Below are 24,913 nucleotides of genomic sequence, written 5' to 3'. Positions count from 1 at the left end.
CGGCAAAAAAACCCCTTTATTTTAATGTTTACTTTAAGCAAACCCAATCACGTAACATTAAATTGTGATTACACAGTTAAACTGCTAGGTACGCTAATTTTACCCTTCTCTGGTCACTAATCCAGGTGCCAATTGCATTCAGGGCCTTGATACCAGGCTTTACCAAGCCCCTAAACCCCCTATGCACTGTTCAAACAAATGGGCAATGGTAAAGTGTAGTGCTCAGCATAAAGCTCCTCCAATAAGAGCCTATGTTTTCACTCCCAGCTAAAAAACAAAACAAAGCACCCAGCATCGCCAGTCCTAATCAAACATCAGCAATAAAACAAGTCCCAAATAAAGGGCAGACAGTGTAATACATTGTGGTTTGTTGATAACATAAACAAGTGTCATTTGCGTGCACTGAGAAGCATGACTGAAAAAGTTTAATGTAAATTAAGGATTAAGAGGTGAAAGCCAACAGCAGATCTTGGACTGATAAGCTTGCAGTATTTAGGGTGGAATTAGTCATCAACTTTCAGACTTTTCTGCCCTGGTGTCAGAAATAAAAAAAGAGCCCATTAAACTGAAATCAGACTTTGGCTTTTTATCCACTAGTGCACTCATAAACGTTGGCATTACATTTAGCATATAAGTACTATAGAAAATAATATTGATCATCTTGCACATCATACAAAGTTTTGCCCAATCAAATGATCTTTCTAGAAGGAAAATGTCCCTCCCCTAATATTGTTTGCCAGCAACTAGCAATATATAGTAGCAAATCATGGATCACAGCTGAAATAAACTACAACACATAAAAAAAAAGAGTCATGAGCACATTGATATGTGCCACTGCCACCTATACTTCCTGTTTGAACATCTATACAGAAATTAAAACTGTGCTCGTCATTTCATCGGTTCTTTAGCTTTTAAAATTTTTTTTTTTTAAATGGGCTTTTAAATGGGCTTCTTTAATGTATATATTTTTTTCAATATAAAATAGTGTGGAGCACATTAATAAAAAGTAAATATAATTTAGAATTTGAAAAATTATACCTATTAAAGGTGCTCTATGTATTTTTTAGCGGCCTCTAGCGGTGATGTTTCAGATTGCAACAAGAGGGCTCGTGCTCGTGTGCGTGTGCGTGCTCGATCTCAAGAGCGAGCATTTACTACCGGCCACATGGAGACTTTCAACGCAACGGCGAAAGCATCACACAACATGCTGGAAACTCATGTAAACGCCCACTGCAACGTTACAATAATAGGCTACTTTTATCAGCTTGACGTTGAACTAATGCTCCATGCTCGTACCATCATAACGTTACATTGACTGCATTTAGCCGACATGTGATGTTATCTAGCATAAGGCATTTCACTAACTATTCGTGTATCTTTCACAATCAGCAATGTCAACATAGGTGAATGTATAATATGATAACGAAAACGGTCAACTAGACTGAACAATGTCAGTGTAACAGTAAGACAGTAGGAAGTAACATTACTGTACTGAACGTGTCTGGAATTATTATAAACAATATGATAGTAGTGGGATGAGTAACGTTAGACAGTAGATCTAGTACATAAAATAAGTTACATCCTAAAGCACCTACTTTTTGTATCCTGGAACAGTTTTTTGTATTAATTTCATGTCTCATGTAGTTTACCTGGCTATTTCATTAGAGTTTACTAATAATTCAAAAGCTCTGCCGATGTTGATCCGTGTTTTCGTCCTGAGTCGATCAGAATCACGTTTGGCCTGACGAGCTTCAGCAGATAAAACTTTTTTTTGTTTTTTATATTTATGTGGAGTTAGTGTTGGAGTGTGTGTTGTGCTGGAGGCAGGTCGTTTTTGGGTGTTATCAGACTCCATGTCGTTAGCTGAAGTGCCGTCGCATAGACTGTATATAAGGAGAGAGGCTCGGGAGCGCGCATGCACGTCACATCCGATGGATTTCGCGGTAAATCCGACCCGGAGACTTAGTAAGACCATGCGCTGTTTGACAGGTTTCTAATGCACTTCGGGTGTACGTGCTCAGAAAAGGTTATATCAGAACAGCGTGCACGTAAAAAGCATAACTGGCAAGGCTTTAAAACACATGCAAATAAAGTTTAGTGATTGCGAAGAACTGCAATGTCACATGCGTGTAACCCTACCGCTGAGTTGCTACGTGAATTTATGATGCGAATGTAGGCTATGTCAGTTTGTACAGTATGTTGGGACGCAGGCGCCAGAACTGCAACTGATATAATGTGCACTGTAGCACGATACTACGATATTTCTCCAAAAGCAGATCGTGGAGACATTTTAATCGTTCCCAATCTAAAATCGTGATATCGCACACCCCTACTTAAAATAGAATTTTATGAAATATTGTCAAAATGTTAAATAAGAGATAAATAGATCTAAATACAATAGATATCTTGTTAGATTACAAGAGTATACTACAGATCATACTTTTCTATACCACATTTATGTCATTTTGCCCATATGGTAAATTTCTGCACTCTAAACACTGACAGAGATTATCAAAGTGCTAAAATCATTATTTATTTTTGCGTATGAGACATATACTGTATGACCCTGACTGCAAATAAAATCACAGTTATCTCAGCCAACTGCTTAGAAAAGAACAATGAAGCTTTTTAGAATTGTTTTTCTGTTTTGCATTATCTTTGCTGTCGAATAATAGTGGGGGAAACCACCTATCTCTATCTCTTGCTCAATTTGTGTCTTGGCAACAGTTGTAACCAAGCAGCCGGGGATATAATCAGCTACCTGTGAAAAAGGACCGTGGAAAGGACCACAGACTAAAGGTCATACAAGACATGGAGAAACCCTGGATGTATCCAGCGGTTCCAGTGTAAAGAGAATAATTCCAGGGCTCGCTCTCCTCACTGCATAGCAACTCCTGGCAAAATCTACAAGTCTAACTGAATACCAGCTGCTCTGGAAGGGCAAATTATTGGCCAATAAACATTCTCCTCAGAAAGCCAGTGTTTTAATTATTTAATCCATGATCATCAGTGCTTCAAATACGTATTGGTAAAGATTTGGTTTCACATAGACAGACTTTATATGAAAACTTGTTTAAGAATAGCATTTATTTTAATATCTTTTGGTTTATTTTATGTTGCCTGTATGCCACATGGCACAAATGGGCAATTTATACTGTGGACTTTATACAGGAAGAGGAGAAAAACAAGCCAGGAGGAAACCAGGTAATAAACAGGCACCACCAAATATGTGGTATTAAATCTGCCAGTGATTTGGGTGGGGTGGGTATGTCTCTGATCATAACATTTATTCTAGAAGGAAAGATTACAGTAGGGAGAAACATAAGAATGTAAGTCCCATCAAAAGTGGAAACTTGGAAACGGTTGTTCTACTAAAATTTCCAAAAGCGTGGTGCGATCCTCAGTAACATGTGAATGTGTGCTGGTAGCCTAGTAGCCCAGATTCCCCCAAATGACATAACTACATTTAAACAGCACTGGAGTACATAGACCATATAATAAATCCTTCAGAATCAATCTACAGATCAAGAGAGGAAGGATTACGGGGGGTTTTTTTGACAAGGACAGCACATCATCTGGTATTTATTAATTTATTTATTGTAGTGGAATTGCTGCAAAAAAACTATTTAAAAAATATGTTTTAAAAACACAATTTTAATCGTTTGAGCCAAAGCATAAAAGCTGAATGAATGAACGAACGAATGGCTGAATGAACGAACAAATGATTCTAGGCAACAATGGCTATTTGGTTGAATGTTGGTTCTCCTAAGATATTGAATATCGTCAAGACTATATTGTGATAAATATATATTTTATGCTATGTTACCCCACCCTGATACAAACTACTTCCTATTTTCACTATTGCAAAGGAATTGCTGCTTTAAACAAATGGGCCATACAGTTTCCATACAGTGCATCAGGTCAGACATGTTTTTCTGCTCATAATTGGATGCAGTTGATGTGCATTAGCAAATAAAGGCATCATTGTTGAAGCCAGAATTCAGAATCATCGCATATAGAGCTCCCCACAACTCTTTATAAATCCATCAGATTAAGCCGCGTAGTATTTTTAGTTACATGACTGCCCTAAAAATGAAGCCACCATGTGCAGCATCATCAGCATTAGTATTTCACTGGATTGACCGGCTGTCACCTTTCTGAACTGGCCCACACCCAAAACTCTGCAGCTGCCCTACATTTCTAAGTGCAACACCAATAATGTATAATTTAAAATTCCTGGAAGAGAGCCACGTGTGATTTTCCGTACACGGACAAGGCAGAGCAGAAAGTCCCTCTTTTTAAGCTTTCACCTAAAACAACCAGACATACACTAAAACAACTGAGATCAAACAGACCCTCCATTTACATTTTAGAACAGACTGAAGTAAAATAGGATATGATTCAAGCTAAATAGGATTCAGCAATTTCAGCTCAGTTTCAAATCAATCTATGCCCTTTCTAAAGGTAAAACAATCTGGAAATGCAGAACCAAAACGTTAACCTGACACTTAGTGATGCCAGTGGAACAAGTTAACAACATAATTGGGTTTAATCGAGTACAGACTGCTGAATAAAGGGCCAGACACATGGCTGGTGATGGCAACTTCAGCTGGGATCCAAATGAACCGATGGGGCAAAGCCATTGTGGCTATTTGTGAGTATATGCAAGCATGCTCAGTGACCTGAAACACTGCTATGCGAGTCTGCACCGTTTCCAGGGTAAACCCTCGGATTGACTTTCCACAATCCCACGGGAGCCAGGCTTGGCAGTCTAGAATGAATCCCTGAATTGCATCTTTGGGACATTTATCATTTTAAATAATAATAATAGTAGTAATAAAACAAAAATTTTGTGTGACAAGCTTATTGCTGGTTCATAACTCCAAGTCTTGCTTCAGCAACTAAAATATTATGAATTTCTACTAAGCCACCATAAAAGCTCACCCATGTCCAAAATAAGCATATGAAGATGAAGACATGCGTTTGAAAGTCTCAATCATAAAGTATCATAAATAGGCTTATATTTAAAAGCATCAGTATCCTATAAATATGCTTACAATATGAGTGCTTTAAAGGCTACTTTTACAATAGTTTCAATTGAGCATCACATGAAAACATGACATTATACTTCTTTGCGACAAATAACTTTAACTCCTGATACCATTATGCTTTTCATCCGTGTATCCTCCACAAACTGCGCCCAAAGAGGGAATACTTTGTCCTGTTTTTACATGAGGAAAAGAACCTTAGGTCTAAGTTACTTTCTCCCAGTGACAATTAATCTCTCTACAGAGTAAAACCATTGCTGTTAGCCATGAGACTGAGATAGTGAAGTGACAAGAGGTCATTGGGTCTCATTCACCAAACACGCGAACAATTTAAAGAACAAATCACGATTCATCAAAAATGTCGTAATAAAATGTATTCTAAATAGAAGAAAAATTATAGGAACAACAAACCACACGCACACAAAAAGCACTTAATCTGTACGGCCTTATTGCTAATCATGGTAAGAAGTTATACTATTTCAGCCTAAGACGAGACACGACTATAATTATTCTGAAGTATGTTGCATCAATTGTATTATATAATCTAAATATAAAATTATAAAATAAATTTATTTAATTTAATCTTAAATACATAGGCTACCATCATGCAGTTAAAGAATAAGAAAAGCTGCGTTATATGTTCAGTTGCGAAGTTTCTCTGAATAACGCAGATATACGCACATGTACAGCTGGCTAATAAAAGGTTAGAAATGTGGATCTGTATAAAACCGTGACCCTGGCAACACTGTATGAGGCATGTCTGAGACAGTAGAGCCACCTCAAGTCTGTTGCTCTTATCCTCACTGCGATTCATGAGAAGCTGCTGAACACTTAGCAATATAATAGTGTTCTGGTTGAACTTCTCTTTCAGAGTGCCAGTGGCACCAACCAATGGAGAAAAAAAACAGACCTAACTTTACTGAAGTATGCCCCACATGGAATAACTTTATATTTTGTGCACACAAAGTTAGTTTTTCAACTGTTCAGACAGGAGAAGAGCTATGTTACGATGAAATTTCATACCAATATCCTTTAAAAAAATTCAATAAACTCCACCTGGGTTAAAGGTGTCATAGGAGAAGGTAAAGAGAGGGTTCTTCAAATCTGCCCCCTGAGGATCACTATCCTACAGAGTTTAGATGTGTCCGAAATTGCATGCTATCCGAGTAGGTAGTACATTACATTAGGAATGAACTTCATGAACATTAAACAAGTGCATTCTATATATTATGAACGAAATTGAGACTAACTAATTTGTCATGCTGGCTTTATCATGTAACAGTCACTCCACTGCCATTCACAACTTCTCTACTGGCCTTATGGGATAGAAAAGAGTCCATCGAATGCGCACTTCAGAATCTCGGCAGAAGTAATAGATCATTTACTTTTCGCCAACTGTTTAGGAAATACTCTTTTCACATACTGTTTTTCGGCTATATAGTATGGTAGTAGGAATATGCATAAAGAGGTTAGCGCCCACCTAGGGATGCACCGATCCACATTTTTTCACTTCCGATCCGATCCCGATACCTGAATTTGGATATCGGCCGATACCGATTCTATTCCGATACCAGAGCTGTGTTTGCTTTAATATTATTATTATCATTATTGTTGATTTTATATGATGTTGAAATAAACTCCTCTCAACAGGCAAGTATGATATGTACGTATGTATGCATGTATGTCCCAAAAGGCAACTTTAGGTAAGTATAAGGTCAGAAAAGTAAGTCAGAAATACAGGAAATCCTGTTCCGGAAAAAAATCCCATTCTGAAAACAAATATGCAACTGTAAGGGTTTCAAATTGATTGTCATGTCAATATTTATTACATTCTCAAAATGTCAAATACTTGAGTCTTGAAATATAAGAAAAGTGCAAGTGTAAACATCTCACACACACACTAAAACAGTGTGCATCTGAACAGCACAAATCAAGTACACTGGCTCTTGTAGCATCAACAAATCAAGGTTTTAAAATGTCAAATTTTAAAAATATAAGAAAAGTAAACATTCTTGCACACTGAGTCCTAAATTTTCGTATGCGTTTTTTTGTATGTGATTCGGTGGCTCTGAATTGTCAAAACACCATTCAAACTGCTTGCTACGGATGCGGAAAACGCAGAAAATCGAACACGATTCGATTTTTTTTATGACGGACGAAAGTTTCGGAGACAGTGTGCAAGCGTGATTGACAACGTGAGGTCGTATTTATTTTTTGACGTGCGAAAATTTCGGACTCCGTGTGCAAGAGCCTTAACACACACGCTATCTATCTATCTATCTATCTATCTATCTATCTATCTATCTATCAATAAAACGCCTCCCGTTGTCTTTCTGCTCCCTGGCTAAAAATCCTTGTGCTCTTTAACCTGGTGCTTTTTTCTTTGCAAAAGTTCACAATGCTGCTGCAGATGCAATATAATGTGGACAACATTGAATAAATACATTTTCGTCAGGTTAGATACTGATAATTAATCACTCAAACCCCTTAATCTAAACCTCTCTACATAACCGCCGGACTCGCGCGTCCTCCATGTCTGTAGTTGTTTAACACTTTTCACTTGTGTTTGTAGTTCTAACCGAATCCTCGTCCAACGCGCGATGGGTTGTGGGTAGTCTCGCGTAGCCAGACCTTCAGACTGACGGCTGAAGGTCTGGAATTCAGACCTTCCAGCTTTCTTTGGCCAAGGCCCGCCCATAAGGCCGTTTGACCGACATGTCAGGTCAGTCAGCATAGAAAATCAAAGAAGGAGAAGAAAACTTCAAGAGTCTATGCCGTGAACCTCGCATACTTTTGAGAATCCTACGTTTAGCTGATCTTGATAAATGCTCATTGTCACTCATGTAAACACAACAGTTTTTCTTCCGCAATCACACGTCTGCGCTTTGTTTCCCGGCGGACCGAAAATAAACGCGACACTCGCGCCCCCCGGAAATCCGATAAAATTCAACCAATCAGATGACGACTTCGACATTCCTGAAGTGTTTCCAGTTAAGTGTACCATATGCATCAGACGTTTAGCCAACGTTCCGTGGGCGTGACGTCTGAGGCTGAGACTAGGTTGTGGGCAATATCAGCCGTTAGAGTGTGCAACGATCTGCACTTCGGATTCTGACCGGATATAGTAGACCATCCGGGTCTCTTTGGGACACTCATTTCCACATACTACGATTTAGGACGGATAGTATGCGAATTGGGTCGCAGCATGTGTCTCATTGAGCCGCGCCTCCGTTCAGGAAATCCATTCCACAGTTTGCAGCCAGCTAGCGGACTAGCCGGCGGGAATCACTTTTGGAGTCATTTCAGCAGACAACGTTAAAGCGCAGACATGGCTCATGGATATCGGATATCTCCGCAGGTTGGATCGGGAAAATCCGATACGTGAATTACGCTGGTATCGGTCCCGATACTGGATCGGCCCCATCCCAAAAAAGCTAATCAAGTCCTATGTCTGTACTCTGTATGCCTACTTTACCTACTACTAGTAGGTGAAAAAAGCATGTCCGCATTCATATTCATAAAATATTAGGTCAATGATTCTCACAGTATTTTTCAGAATCTTTTTTCTCCAAAGGCAAAACTCTTCAACACAGAGTTCTAAGCTAGCAACCAGCTCCAACATGAGTCACAACACAACATTCAAAGCAAAGAGTGACTACTGAAAAAAATGCCAAAAGGACCAAAACGATGTACTCAAGTTACAAGGGAAATAACTGTATATGAACGAAGCATTGCAAATGATGCCATTGAAACAATGGTATCCTATAAATCTATTATAAAAAGTCCTTAATTAAATGGACTGCATTTATATAGCGCTTTCACAGACCCAATGGCCACCAAAGCGCTTTACAATTTGCCTCACATTCACCCATTCACTCTCTCATTCATACACCGACGGGCGACGGCAGCCATGCAAGGCGCCATCCAGCTAAAGAATAGCATATAAATTCTGCTAGATTTTGAGAGAGCAGTGAGACTGACTCGGAATAACAATTAGATTCGGGAATTCTGCAACGTCGTTATTTTATTTACATTAAGTTGTAGTGGGCAATGATTTTGAGTTTGAGTTTACTCATCTGTGAAGAGTTCTCAACCAAACATTTACTATCCCTTTCTGTAAAAACTGAATGTAGAGACCTCGATAAAAAGGGCCATTCCATTAGAGAAAGTGACTACTGTATGAAGCTTGAGAGACCTAACCCTCTTGAAAAGTCAACACTCTCTTCAGTCTCTCACATCTGTTGATTGTGGTTTGCAAAGCACCTTTCCAGAGAAGAGCGATGTATTTGTAGGCGTCCAGTGGGTGGACTAATCAGTGGGTGGACTAATGCATAAGCTCCAAGTGAGGTGAGAGTACGGTGCAAAGAAAATGCATTACATGCAGAACTTGTCATTTCTACAAAGTTTAATGCTAGAAAAGAGACTTTGTGAACTCATTGTTTTATGAATAAATCTGATTTCGAGAAATACCTGCTGCATTTATACTATTCACAAGTCAACATTGAGGGAATTACACAGAAAGGTATAAAAAACTACAGTCGGCCAGAACATAAAGCCAATGGTTTCCAGTTACACTGATTAAATACATTACACCAAACCCAATATGAGCAGTTTCTTGGCACTAACTCTTGGCAATGAACGGTTTCCATAGACCATAAAGTCAGTTCACCGAGAGTGTACGTTCTGCAGGCAGCAATATGGGGATCTAACATGACAGGAGACCATTTAATTTTACAATAACAAATACGTTTTAACTTTTTGTGTGCTTCACATAAAGAAAAAAAACCCTTATCTTTCTTCATTTGATCATATCCCATCAATCCTTAAAATAGCACTAACAATTACGCCAATAAGGAAGTTTCCACAGTACTAGGCTACTTATTAATGAATCAAACCAATAACATCAAAGTAGCTTTTAGTGTCAAAGTGCAAATCAAGTTAGATCAAAGGGAATATAAATCACAACAATTATGTAAGTCTAATGGCTTTAATATCTCAGAAACATAGAAGTAATAGAAAGAAAAAAAATTCTGAAGAAAAGGCAAGTGCCTGGTGCTCACTGCCACAACGCTAAGATGTTCCATGGTTTCCAGGGTGTTGCTATGCAGTTGCTAAGATGTTCTGTGTTGCTATATGGTTACTTTGCTCTAGATGGTTGCCAACATATTGCTATGCAGGAAACCTTAGCATGTTGGTATATGGTTGTTAAAGTGCTCTGAGTAGTTGTTGCTTGGGTGTTCTGATTGGGTTTTAGGCCATTGCCATATGGCTAAAATATTCGGTGTGATTGCCAGGGTGTTGCTATGCGGTTGCTATGGTGTTCTGAGTGTTTTTAGCATGTTGCTATACAGTTGATAGGGTGTACTGAGTGGTTGTTAGGTGATTTAAATTTTAGAGCATTGTTGGTTGTTACTACAATCTAGATGGTTTCTAGGGCATTGCTATGTGGTTCTGAGTGCTTTTAGCATGTTGTTACGATTGCTTGGGTGTTCTTGGTTGTTTCCAAGGAGTTGCTGTTTCTGTGTCCTGATTAATTGATATACATTTTCTAAGGTGTTCTGGGTGTTTGCTTAGTGATCCGCCCCACAAGTCTCTACGATATTCTGGTCCATTTAATGCAGGTCTATGGGATTTTATAGTTTGGTGGGTTGCCTATCCTGTATCACTCAAATCCCATAACAAGTCCTGAGAGGAACGAGTAACGTGCTGAAGTTTAATAAGTTTTTAGGGGTTGAACAAACCTTTAATCCAACATTATACGAGCAATAGTAATAGTGATGTTTGTCCTCCCACACAGCACTAACAAGTTGGGGACATTGGACAAAAAGTGGTCTTTAAGTAGGCTACACTGGGTTTTGATAGATCCAGCTCAAACTCAGCAGGCTTCGGGCTTCTTTGTCTCTGCCACTTAACTTTAAGACCATTGACGCTCCCTGTGTGTGTGTGTGTGTGTGTGTGTGTGTGTGTGTGTGTGTGTGTGTGTGCTGCTGCCATATCTACCGTCCATGCAAATACTGTTGCGCTCTTTATGTTTTATCATTTAAAAGTCTCAGGTTAACGCGCAGTTGCTTGGCAATTGACCCAAACATGAAACTTATTTTTTATTTTTTTATTAATCGAGGCTCTTGTTCCTTCCTCCCTTAACCCTTAAGATAATTTTAAGTCTTCAGCTCAATTATCCGGTTTACACTCTGAATAAAACTTCAATCCTGTTTTCTTGAGCATCGATGCTCTGAGTTCATGCGGCACGCGCTTTTCTGTTTAACTTACGACCACGCATTCTGCAACAATAACTAAAGTAAGTTAACCGTGAAACCGTTCAAATTAAAATAAAAATGATCACTTGCGTCTCTTTCTTATACATTTGACTCAATTAATGAATAAGTAAACGTGCTGCAAATAGAAGTTTAATTAGCAACCCAAAAGATTCATCCGGAATGAAAAAGCAAATTTTAAATGAATGAAAACATAACTTGCCTCAGCTCTTGATTTAAAATATCCCTTTTAATCCACCTTTGAAGGCAAAGCGATATCCCGCTCTAAATAAATTGGGAAAGATGATTCGCGTGTTGCCTTCCCGGCGCTTTTGTCTGTGTATGTCCCGTGAGCAGTGTGGGACGCGTCTCTCGTGCAGTGAAACTGACTGAGACTAGGCTACTGCTGCTCCATGAGCACGGGGAGTGGTGACTGGAGTCCCACTGTGATAATCACCTTATCCCAGAAAAACGCCCATCTCCTCCAACCCCTTTGAATGAACTGCCACAACTTTCGGTGAGCAAAAAACTAGCTGCAACACTGCCATCATGCGTCGTCTTGATGAAATTGCACCACTCATATTGAACCAGAAACTTTAACTCATCCAACACACACTACCACTTAAAATAGTCAGTTAAAAGTTTGGGAACACCTATCGTTGTTTATTAGGCTAATATTTTCTCCATTTTTAATTTAACAGTAAATAGTAAGCCATTAAATCTATATATATATAAAAAAAAACATAATGGAAGAACAAATTTAATTATGCTGCTAACTAGAGACTGTAATGTAAAATAAATAGAATTTTAAAATGAAAACAAACAAACAAAATGTATGCTAGCTGGACACTTGTTGCTGTTGCTGATTGGGACAATAGTATCCAACTGCAGAGCCGAAGAGCCAGAGGCAGTTTCAGGACAGCCGCGCCAGGCCAGCTCTCTCAGACCGAAAGTTAGTGTGAAGATTATACCCAGATAGCAAATTACATCTGGCTTAGTTGTGGTCCACATCTCCCACATTCTTCTGGCCCATTTACCACATGGAATGACGGCGATGACTCAATCTGATGTATGGCTGGTAATAGCATACACACCCGGGCCTCATCTGGGCCAATTATGGCACAAAAGGCTCAGTTCTGGCAGCGGCAAAGGTCATATGGGCCATATCTGGCCCACACACATCAAGCCGGTTTTAGTGTGAGTTGTGGCTTGCTGTGTATGGGCCAGATACGGCCCATATGACCTTTGCCACTGCCAGAACTGAGCCATATGTGCCATAGTTGGCCCAGATGAGGCCCTGATATGTATGCTATCTGGGTAGCCTCTTTAAGGGTAGTGGAGTCGGGTTAGACTCAGGATGCAATCAACTCCCTAGCCTCCTTGAACCAGTATACCAACCATGGTGTACACAAATTCGGGCACTGGACAGTAAGGACCTTGGCTCACTACACATTGGGACACTGATGGCCCTATTTCCGGTGGCATGACAGCATCATCATTGTAGGGATAGAGCCTAGTGAATCTCTGAGGCTTTTCCCTGCTTGTGAAAAGAAAGTCTCTGAGTATCGATTACAGGGCCATCTAGTGGTTAATAAAATGTACAAGAGCCTGTACTTGGAATGAAGCTTCACTGGATGAAGCTCTTACCTCATCATTGATGCATTTTTTTTTCTGTAGTGCACACATTAAAGCACAACAACCGTTTACCCTCTGATAATATATTTTAGGTACAATTTTAATTCATGCAAATAAAAGTCAATATTAGTTAGTGTAATATTGCACTGCTTAACTCTGTTGTGGGGGCCCAGTAAGCTAGTAATTGATAGCTTTTTATAACTGAAAGAGTTGTATATGGCATGTTTTTGACATACAGTTATTTGTATAGTAATAACATATTATTTATTCAGCTTGAATAATGTAACGTCAAAAAAGTTCCAGAGGAAAACAACACCCATTTGCTTTTTTCACAAAGGTGGAAGAAAAATAAGAACATAACATTTAGTGAGACCAGGGGTCACGTGGTTATTAAATGTACTTTTGTAAATGTGGGAAACGGTCACTTTTTTAAATGAGAAATAAAAGCGGTTTGACTGTTTGGGCTGAGTCTATTTCTCCTCTTGAACAATACTTCCTCTTCCTTAGTGTTAGAACACTGTCTCACAGGGTAGGCCTACAGATAAGGCTGGCGTACACAAAAACCGCAATGGCATCAGATATAAACAGTTTACCCAATATTCCAGTGGGCTGTTTAGTCTCTTTTAGGTATCTTGAACTTTTATTTTGACGGGATGATTGGTGCACCACCTTTATCTGGACTGTGAAGGCGCTGTAGTGCGCCACAACAACGGAAACAACTGCTTGTTCTTCTACTTTCCCTTAGAGCAGATCCTAGTAGAAAAAGTACGTGATATGAGTAGTTTGACATAACTGATGTAAGTATGTCACATTTGTCAATGAAAGAGCAAAGTGGCTGTCGAAAACTGTTAAAATTATTACCCCTGGACGACTTGCTCGCCCTTAAAGATACAGTAACGAATCGACTGATTGCTGTAGAGAGCACACAAGGTAAGACTACTGTGAAACTAACCTTTTTCCAAACTGTTCTGTAAATATCGGCGATGTCTGGTGGCTAGAAAAGTGTTTTGGTAGGCGGCACACTAGATTTTGAGCAATTGTGACTTGTTTATTGTGAGCTGTGTATCTGTCAGTCTGTCACAGTCTATTTCCTGATCAACAGAGGCTATTGAAGCCATCATAACTTACTCAAAAGATGCTGAGGAGCTCCTCAAGAGAAAGAAGGTACACCGGGATGTCATTTTTAAGTATCTTGCCAATGAAGGAGTTGCCATGCCCCCTAATAGTGAGAAACATCAGCTGGTCAGCAGAACCATTGAGTTTTGGTCGTCTGTTGAGGTAGGCATCGAGACAGATATTTTTACACTGGGTGAATCTCTAAACACAATTTGTCAACAACATTTGGGTGATATGCATCGCAATCAACAGATTTGTTCCCCTTTGAAAAAAGTCTATTTTTTAGGACCATTGAGGGTTGTTATATTGTGTTCATATTATTTTTTATGATGCTTAAGTACATTTTTCCCCAATTATCATTGTTAATCTAATTTAAATTACTATTTAATTTTACTTTACAATAAAGTATTTATACATCATGATAGAGCTTGAAATAAAAAAGTATAATTGAATTACAGTGCAATAAATTATAATATGTTGTAATAATTTGTTTATTTATTTATTTGCTTGCTTGTTATAATGGGTAGTTGACATTAAATACTTTTTGGAGGTTGAATGACATCCTGACATTATATGCTTTATTTTAAAGTACCGTACTCAGAATTTTCTAATTCTATTATTATTAATAGTAGGCCAGGCCTATTAGTAATATTTTGCATTTAGATTTGTACTTTTGAAAGTTTATTTGTTTCTCTGTGGGGCCATTTAAATGATCCGGTGAATGCAAGAAGGTGAAGGTGATTTTAAAAAAAACTACATATGTGATGAAGCAAAGAAACCATTTTTTTTATGTATATATTTAGGTTATGATTTTTAGCCTTAAATCATAAGGTTGGATAATGGATGCATTATGAGTCAACTACCATAATACAGTTAAAAATAGCTCTATATTACAGAAGGGGTTTATCATCATGAAAATAGCGTTATGCAAGAAATTGTAATGTTCCTTAAACCGATAACATTGCCTTTATGCAATATTTGATTGATTGATTGATTTTAGTGTGTAATGTGGCTTGGACATGTTTTCTTGAGATTGGAAAGTTTGGAAATGCTTGATTTTATCAGTTATTTTTTTCAACTTAAAGGAATAGTTCACTTAAGAATTGAAATTTCCTGATAATTTACTCACCCCCATGTCATCCAAGATGTTCATGTTTCTTCAGTCTAAAAAAAAAAAAAGGTTTTTGAGGAAAACATTCCAAGATTCCAAGATTTTTCTCCATATACTGGACTTCAATGGGAACCAACAAACCGTTGGTCCAAATTGCAGTTTCAATGCAGCTTTAAAGGGCTCTACACGATCCAAGCCGAGGAATAAGCGTCTTATCTAGCGAAAAAATTGCTCGTTTTCTGAAAAAATATAATATACTTTTTAACCACAAATGCTCGTCTTGCACTAGCTCTGCGATGTACCACGGATTATGTAATCACGTTGAAAGGTCACGTGTGACATAGGCGGAGGTACAGACCTAGTGTTTACAAAGCGAACGTGCAAAGTAAGTCAAACGCCATTTACAAAAATAAATAACAGGTAAAACAGCGATGTCAGACGATTTTGAAGTTGGAGGAAATTTTCAGGCAAATTTTTTAAATTATCAGGAAATTTTAATTCTGAAGTGAACTAATCCTTTCAGAGTTGAATTGTGCTTGAATGGAATATCATCCTTGAAAATGCTTGATACTTGTTGTTACAAGAATAAGGATAATTAGTAATAAGGATATCACTTGTGTATCTCAGTATTTTTTGAATAAACGTTAAATAACACAGCCCATAGAACACCACTAAAGCTGGGATTCAATAGAAGTTTATGAGCAAAAGCTAAACCATGGCTTTCAATAGGGCAAAGATCGATGTTTATTGAACATGTGGGTTTAAACACGTAATTTTTGCTGTGATTTTTGAGTGATATGTGCATATGGCTGGCATCTGATTAAACATTAAACATTGAGCTTTCAAGCACTGTATTTTGTCCCGCCTGGAAGCTCAGCTTATCTATTGATAATTGGATGAGGTCTTAAAAAGGCAGAACTTTGCCATGAGCGACCAATACAATTAAACCTGTGACATACATGATTGACAGCACTTGTAATTTAAAAAATATTTGCTGTACATGGTGTTGTAATACGTCTTTCTCTCTGTGTGTTTAGACTTCTCTTCTAAAGTGTTTAGAAGTAAACTTGTGTTCAAAGGTTTGGGGTCGGTAAGCTTTTGAAAGAAGTCTCTTATGCTCACCAAGGTTGCATTTTTATGATCAAAAAAGCAGTAAAATGTAATATTGTGAAATATTTTTATGATTAAAAATAACTTTTCATTTTAATATATTGTAAAATGTATTTATTCCTGTAAAAGCTGACTTTCCAGCAGCCATTACTCCAGTCTTCAGTGTCAAATGATCCTTCAGAAATTTGCTCTATTATGATTTAATATTCCAGTAAATCTTTTGTAATCAATATTTTTGTCCTTGCCGCATTAAAAGTATTAATATCTTTCAAAAAATAAATAAATCTTACTGACACCAAACATTTGTGTAATTAAGTAATTTCCCTTAAGAAATAAAACAGCTTCCCCATTTCTTGAAAAGCACCGGCTGCCACTGCTTGAGAAATCTGTATGAACGCTGCATTGAATATCACTTGTGAAGTTAAGGTTTTATAGGTTGTATTTTGACCTGGTCCATATTTCAAACAGATCTCAAGGCATGAGAAGAACACAGTCATTACAGATGAGGTTGGAGATGGTCTGTCAGACCTTGCAGCTTTGGGAAAACAGTTTTGCCAGTGGTTCTACAGCCTTCTGAACTCTCAGAACCCCAGTCAAGGGCCTCCGGTGCAGGACTGGGGTCCTCAGCATTTCTGGGAGGACGTGAGACTTCGACTTCTCTTATGTACGGGAGAGCAGCGTGTAGATGAGTTCAATGGGGCACAGATGGTCAGCCAGCGGCTACATGCTCTTGCAGGAGAGGAACGTCTGTTGTTCTGCCCAAACTTGGAGGGTTATGGGTTGAAGTGTGTATCTTCAGCTCATGGACTGGTGATAGTTGCCGTAGCTGGAACCATCCACCGTGACAATGCCTGCCTTGGGATTTTTGAGCAAGTGTTTGGGCTCATTCGCTCACCAATGGACGACAATCGCTGGAAAATAAAGTATGTATATATAAAAGTAGAAGCACAAGGTGCCATCACAGAGAGACAGTTACCACTTATTACATATGATTCAAAAGAGTTGCTGAGGTTTTGTAATTGAGAGTCAGAGATCCTTGTGAGGACATTTTTTTTTCGACAGTGAAGAGATAAACTGGGTTAAACATGGAGGATGTAATGTTCTGTAAACCACTTTATTGTGGGATAGATATTTATTTATAAAAGGATCTTAGTTTGCATTTTTTGTTGACTTAAAGGACAGTTTCCAGTCAGTTTGACCCCTAGCAAACCTCAACTCAATTTATACTAAGGTAAGATTTCTGTAAAATGTAATATTTCAGTAATTTTATGAAAATTATTGATCTTGGCCTTACACAATTTTTTAATTTATAAACAAAATGTGTATAAAAGAAACAATAAATTTGACTTTTAGTAATTTTAGATCATATATTAAATAAACAAATAAACAAAAAATACCACTTTAAGATGGCAGTCTTACTTTTATATCTTGATTTATTGTTTAATATAGAAATCCTAATTTAATTTATACAATAATTTTGTGTGAGGGCTATTTTTAAATTCACACTCAGAATGTCCTTGTTGAATTTGTATTATGGCCAAAATCAAATATTCCAATTTGAATTGTCTCATGTCATTTTATTTTCTTCATTTTTTTATTATTATTATTATTGGTTGGCTAGAATTCAAACTGTCTGGAGTGTTAGAATCGTCTTAAGATTCCACTTAAAATACCTTAAAAAAAACATTACTGTATTTTTAAGTACTTTTATCAATACTTGCATCACTTCCCAGTAAAATATTTGCCAAGAAACATCTCTGTGCCTCATGGCTTTTAAAAAAAAATTTTTTTTTTAATTTGTGGCTCAATCCACATCTTTATGGATCTTGGGAAGAACTTCTTTTTTTTTATTACTCCTCCTAATCATTTCCACATAATATTAATAATTTTGTATAGCAGTGGCGTTACATTCACTCATTCCCATATAAAGGCCTCATGATCATCAGCTCTGTTGCTTTATTGCGGAAGGAGCAATTACACTTTTCACTCCTTACTGGAATAAAGTACCTTTTGTGGGGCTTGCGAGGCTAGAAGCGAGTTCTTTGACTCATCAGGCTCTAATTGGGCAGTAGATGAAGCTGCATTTCTCTCTGGAGGAATATGGAAGTGAATATGAGCCGGGCTGGGAGGGGTGTTTACCACAGCAATGTGTGGTTTCAGTGGGGAATGTTATATGTGGGAAATTATTCTTGGCGTTCGCTTCAAAGACTGACGCTTCGATAATATCATTTCTTGAGCTGTTTTTTAATGCCACGGAGTGCCATAGCTGTGGCAAAAGACGGCACCACAACCATTGATCTTTTTCCTGTTCACCTCCCCGAAAGAAAAATAACAAGCTCCTCGCCTTCTGTCTTTATAGCCGTGGCCTCTTTCTTTTTAATAAGTGGTTTGGCTGAGCTCACAGTTATGACGTGCAGGTTCAAAAATACAGTTCACTGGCGTCTGCGGATCATTGCGACTTCAGATTGTCTTTAATGGAGAAGTGTGTTTCTCATAAAGCCCATGTTAACGTCTTGATGGTAAATCTCTCAGATATGTTTTGGAGTGGTGAACAATGAACTTTTTTTAATTGGCGAGTCTATTTTTTTGGTTGTTACGTTTAAATTATTGCTTTAAAGGTTAGAAAATAGCACATAAGGTCTTTAATGTGTTCTCTTGTTTATGGCCTTTATAGGCGTATTCAAATTGAATGGCTGTGCTATGATTAAAACGTCTCTCTAGACATTCATTCACTTATGAATCTATTTCATAGTGGAACTAAAGTGAATTTAGAAGTTTGGGCTAAGCACTTTTGCCATGCTGTATAGAACCAACTGTTTAAACTTAAACTATAAGCTTTTTTAATTACTAGGACAATTTACGCAATCTAGTTTATCAAAGAGTGGCACAATAAATCATTTAACCGCTGCAAGGTTAACTCAATTACAACACCTACAATCTTATTCGTGAATGACAAGCTATGTCCATTAAACCGTTGACAAGTACTATTACAGCAAACATTCAGATCTTATTTTGAATAAGTAATTACTTCATGACTGCTATAAAAGTACATTCTATATAGTATAAATGTGTTTAGTTTGAATGTAATCTGGAACGTACTACATCTGCCATGTTGTTATTATCATGTGACCTACAGCAACACTTCACTAACATTAACAAATTCTCTCCCGTGGCCTCATGGGATAGTAAAGTGTCCATTATATGCACACTTCAGAATCCCAGAATCTCTTTTATGAGTACTGTGAATTCGAACATGCTTCTTTTGTCACATATACTGTTTTTGCCATATAGGAAAGTATGTGATTTCAGATGCAGGCAGAGTTCATTTGAATGTAGCTTGACGCTTCAAATGATTGTATCAATTATTCCAGTAGGTGGCAACAAGTGACTGTTAAAAATGTATTTGACATCGAGTCATTAGTTCAAGAGATTCAATCAAAAACGCTGATTCATCCAGTATGAAACAAGTGTACTGTAAAATAAAGTGTTACCGAATATTGTTTCGTTGTATTAATTTAGCTGAAATTTGTATCCTTTCTTACAGGGACAGTCCCTCTGGTATAGCTGAGCTCCAGAAAATCAGTAATGAGGTGGCTTTGACAGTTACAGATTTGAAAAACAAAAGGCGGAAATAAAGAACCCTGAACTCTTACACAAAGAACCATTTTAGCATATAAAGGGTTCTTCATACAGTTCTAAATAGAACCGTTACTACGTTAAAAGAACTTTTAAAGAACCATCTTTTTTGTGTGTATTTTGAATCATTTATTTAATATGATTTTTAATGACTTTAATATTTTAATGTTATACATTAATAATAATCATCATCATAATAATAATTTTTTTTTTTAAATAGACTGCAGCAATTAACATTTTGTCATTGTTGTCTATTCAGAATCTTGAGACAATCGTGATTTCTATTCGATTTCTAAAAAGATTTTCAACTGATCCAGAATCGTGCAACTCTAGTGCATCAGCTTGTTACAGTGCTTGGACTTTGCTGGTCTGCTATAGCCTATTTATCACAAAATCAATGAAATGCCCACATGGGGGCACAATTGCCCCATTATTTGTGTCAAATTCAAGAGGCAAAGCAATTATTTTAGGAAATCAATTTGTTTTATGCAACTCCCAATGTTTTATAGTGCTGTTCATGTACCAAAGTGTACATTTTGAACTTTATTGTTGATTGCTTGCTTGTAAATCAATCTCATCCTAAGTGTATTGCAAATACCTAAATTATTACTTTTGGAAACAATTGGATGAAGTATATTAAAAGTGAACATTATTTATTGATGTATTTGACAATGTCCTTAGTAAAAGAGGGGTGGGGAAGAAATACAAAAACTCCTTGAACCAAGTAATCCATCTATTAAACCTTTGACAGGCCAGACAAATCAATTGGTTAATTCAATGAGTTACTGTTTGAAGTCCGAGAGACCCTCATCCATAAGAATTACAGACGGCATTCATAGTGCATCAGTGTACTGTGGCGTGTTTATACATGTGGGAAGGACAGAACCTGAAGACGTGATCAACATTTATCATCTGACCTCTGTTCACTTGTACACTAGTCTGTGGAATGTTGCAGGGATCAAAACAAACTCCCTCGTATGAAGTGCAGGCGGATTGATTTCAATGAGAATGAGTTTATTTTGCTTCTGCCATCGCTGACCATTTAAAAAACTTTTTTCCATAAAGAGTAAAGAGCCAATCTGAGGAGTTAAATGTCATTATTATATTATTTTATTTTGTTATATTATATTTATCTTAATATTAAATTGATCTGTTACCAAAATAGGGTTTTTTTTGTAGTTATTGATAAACCACGTTTAAATTTAAGAGAACATTTGTTTGATTCTTTAAAAAAATAACAGGATTAAATGGTTGAGCTTGTGAAATGTAGTCAACATTACATGCGTAAAATAATGATTTAAAAAAAGAATGAGATTTATTTCTTTGTTTTCTCACCATGCTATAGAAAGGGTCCCAATAATATTTCTGTAATGGATGAAAATTATGCAATAGCATGTTGCAAAGCTAAACAAAGTTAATAATAATCAAAACAAAGTTTTACTACAATAAATTTAAAATACAACAGATTACAATGTCATGATATTGTATAATTGTATTCAGGGGCGTCGGACTGGGGGTAAAACCAGTACTGATTACCAGGGCCCTAAGGGGAGAGAGGGCCCTTGAAAAGTCTGGAATATATTTAATTTGGAACATGGGGGCCCATCAGGACTGCCTATACATAGGGCCCGGGATCTTGTGCTACGCCCCTGATTGTATTTGTTGGATATTTTAATTAACTGTTGGAAAGAAGGTTATAAAGTTTATGTTTGAAACATTTTTTTACTTCTTGGTATATTATTAACTAACATGTTTTAATGTTACATAATAGTTTTTCTAACATAATCACTAAAAAAAAAAAAAAAAAAAACGGATTTTGTGTCTTATTTTTTCAAGCACTGATCTTTGTGGAGCGTGTTGAATATTAACCCTTTACTTCATTGTGGAGCTCTTTCACAGTTCTACAGAAGAGGCAGCGATGCAGAATTTGGGTTCCTCTGGTGCAGTGAATAAGCAGTTCACCGAACCCAGTAAAACTGTTGACAAACGAAATAATTCAAGTGATGTTTAATGACCTTTACATCATGCACTTTAATGTTTACAGCACAACAAATCAATCCTCTCAGAGCTGAAGGTGGTCTGTCAGAATGTCCTTTTTGAAGTATTTGGACACACTCTGTAATATGTGTACGAGGAGCGAGCGGCGGGTGTTAAAGAGGCTTGAGTGTGTCTGCTGATGGGGAAATGATCATGTTATCTGGAGTGCCAGCAGACTGTCAGGTTGGCTTTGGCTGCTGTCCTCTGGCTCTTCAGGACATCTGCTGTATCTGCATCTAAACACTGATCTCAGGCCTGCTGCTAGCCTGTGTATATTAATTGCCCTTGCCTCCTTCGCTGTTTGCCACTGATTACTCTCATTAATTTCAATTCCCCATGACCCTCTCTCTCTCTCTCTCTCTCTCTCTCTCTCTCTCTCTCTCTCTCTCTCTCTCTCTCTCTCTCTCTCTCTCTCTCTCTCTCTCTCTCTCTCTCTCTCTCTCTCTCTCTCTCTCTCTCGTTTCCGGTGTGAGTGTGAGCGTGAGCTGTGAGCGTGTGGAGCGTCGTGAGTTTCTTTTCCTTTTTCCCTTTGTTTTTTCTTTTCTTTTTTTCTTATTTATCACTTTATTTAATTTTTTTGGATTGTTTAAAGTCCCACTCCGATCATATTTTGAGCTATTTTTAAACATTCCCAGTGGTCTTTAAATTATGATTATGGCATTTTTTGCCAAAATGACAAAACCTGTGCCGTTTTCTGGGACTTCGCTTCAGCAGAGCGGCAGTAGCTCATTAGCAATTCGCCTCTGCGTTGTGGGCGGAGCCGTTGGCACGGAGACGCCCCTCCCCCTGCCCGTTGCTGAGAGCTCTGTCTCTCCCGCTAGCTTACACCCCCAATACCGGTGGGGCAACAGTATTATATACACGTTAATTATTATTATCCGAAGTTAATCAAAGTTATCACCGATCACCGATCATTATTTCACTCCAAGACGTCGCGTGTGGAGACGCCCAGTGGAGTTACTACGTCACAACTCCAGTCTATTTTAGCCGGCATTTTAGCGTCTGCTACTGATTCACAGCCATTTGAATGTAGAAATACTCAGAAATACAACTTTGAGCTGATTTTTCTCAAGGTATGTCTTCTAACATCAGAAAAATGCCACAAGAACATGTTAACACCTAGAAAAACATTATTTTCATCGGAGTGGGTCTTTAAGTTTATTTATCTTTTTTGGGGTCGCGTGGGGTTTCCCCTTGCGTGACCATGGCGGACTCACGAATTGGTGTTCTAAAGAATCTCACGCGGCGTCACGGTGTTAAAGTGGCGTCCGCGGTGAGTGTTGAAGATTGTTGTTTGGCAATGGGAGAAGTTGTTGGGCATGACAGTATTTTGTCGGCGTCTAAAATGAATAGTGCTGTTGTGGTCTTTTTGAAGTCGGTTGAGAAGGCAAACGAATTAGTGGAAAAGGGAATTGTTATAAATAATCTCTTCACACCTGTTCTACCTCTTTCAACACCCTCAAAAAAAGTAACATTGTCTCATATTCCACCTTTTGTTTCTGATGATACTTTGGTTGAGATCTTGTCCCGTTATGGAAAGCTGGTTTCACCAATTAAGAAAATCCTCATTGGTACTGCTTCACCACTGCTAAAACATGTAGTTTCTTTTAGAAGATTTGCCTTCATGATTTTGAAAGACAGTGAAGAACTGGATTTGACTTTTAACATTAAGGTTGACAACTTTGATTATGCTTTCTATGCTACAACTGATAAGATGAAGTGCTTTAACTGTGGTGGGGTAGGCCATCTGATTCGGACTTGCCCAAAAAAGAATAAAGATCGTTCATCGACTGATGTGCAAAGCATGATGGAGGCTAGTCTAAATAGTGATGAGGAAAGGGTTGAAGCAGGGCCTTCTAATGCTCCCATTCTGAGTGTGAACAATGTGACTGTTATAGAGAATAGTGGCGTTTCTGGGGCTCAGAATGTAGTTTCTGATGATATCACTGAATCAGTAGAGTCTTTGTAGGAAGGTGAGTTGAATGCTACTGCTGTAGTGAGTGTAGGAGTCAGCGATGTCATTACTGAGTCAGTTTTGATAAAGGATAAAAATAATATAAAATGTCAATCATTTGAACTGTGTGATGATGCTGTTGATCTAGAGTCAGATGCAACTGAGTTTAAAATTCCAGGTAAAAGGAAAAGTTCAAGTGAAGTTGAAAGTGCTAAACAGAAAAAAACAAATGTAGTTGATGATGATGACCAAGAAGGCATGGAAAGTGGCAATGAGTCTTCAGATTCAAACTTCAGTTTTTCTCAAAGAGCTTCATCCAGTCGTGATTATGAGGTAGAAGACATTAAAATATTCCTCAAAGCAACGAAAAATAAGAGAGGAGTACGTGTCTGTGAATATTTTCCAGACATCAAACAATTTGTTGACAAAACCAAAATGTTCATGGCGGAAAGCTTATTTACAAACAAGGAAATCTATCGGTTAAAGAAAATTGTACGAATTTTAAACCCTGATCTTGTAAATGATAATAGCTAAAAAAACAGATGTGACACATGGGTTTCTAGTTTTGTTTTTATCAACTTTCGCTTGTTTTTTATTTTCTTCTTTTCTTCTAAAAATGAATGAAGTTAATATTGCTTCCTTGAATATTAATGGAGCAAGAGATATTAAGAAAAGAATGGAAATTTATGAATTTGTGAAACAAAATAAGTTAGATGTGGTGATGCTGCAAGAAACTCATAGTGATCTAAAAAATGCTTCTGATTGGGCTAGAGAGTGGGATGGTCTTTCTTTTTTAAGTCATAATACTTCACTAAGTGGTGGAGTAACCATTCTTTTTGCAAAGAATTTTAACCCACATTCTTTTCAAGTAGAAGAAATAGTAAAAGGTAGACTTTTAAAAATAAGAGCAAACTATGACAAGAATGTTATTGTTTTTATTTGTGTGTACTGTCCTGTCTCCGCAACAGAGAGAATGGTGTTTTTAAATATATTGTGTTCTGTGTTACAAAAA

General features: G+C 37.6%; 2 protein-coding genes across 5 annotated transcripts in view; one reads left to right on the top strand and one right to left on the bottom strand.

The window, feature by feature from the left end:
* Positions 1–11,732, bottom strand: part of myo1b (myosin IB) — a 108,842-nt gene extending 97,110 nt beyond the window's left edge. For 2 of the 4 annotated variants that reach the window (XM_056252222.1, XM_056252223.1), the window contains exon 1: positions 11,526–11,732. The gene's annotated coding sequence lies outside the window, so the exon portion shown is untranslated. The remainder of the gene's footprint in view (positions 1–11,525) is intronic. The other 2 variants (XM_056252224.1, XM_056252225.1) reach the window with 1 other exon arrangement.
* A 1,937-nt stretch (positions 11,733–13,669) lies between these two features.
* cunh3orf38 (chromosome unknown C3orf38 homolog) lies at positions 13,670–17,380 on the top strand. The gene is made up of 3 exons (XM_056252169.1): positions 13,670–13,867; positions 14,040–14,215; positions 16,743–17,380. Exons 1-3 carry the CDS (start codon positions 13,741–13,743, stop codon positions 17,295–17,297), a joined length of 858 nt encoding a protein of 285 aa, XP_056108144.1. The 5' UTR covers positions 13,670–13,740; the 3' UTR covers positions 17,298–17,380.
* Positions 17,381–24,913: the final 7,533 nt, after the last annotated feature.

This window comes from Rhinichthys klamathensis, unplaced genomic scaffold (assembly GCF_029890125.1).
Source record: "Rhinichthys klamathensis goyatoka isolate OS25496 unplaced genomic scaffold, OSU_Roscu_1.1 h1tg000093l_1, whole genome shotgun sequence".
Taxonomy (NCBI): domain Eukaryota; kingdom Metazoa; phylum Chordata; class Actinopteri; order Cypriniformes; family Leuciscidae; genus Rhinichthys; species Rhinichthys klamathensis.
Note: the sequence above shows the minus strand (reverse complement) of the source record. Positions and strands in the feature narration are given on the sequence as shown.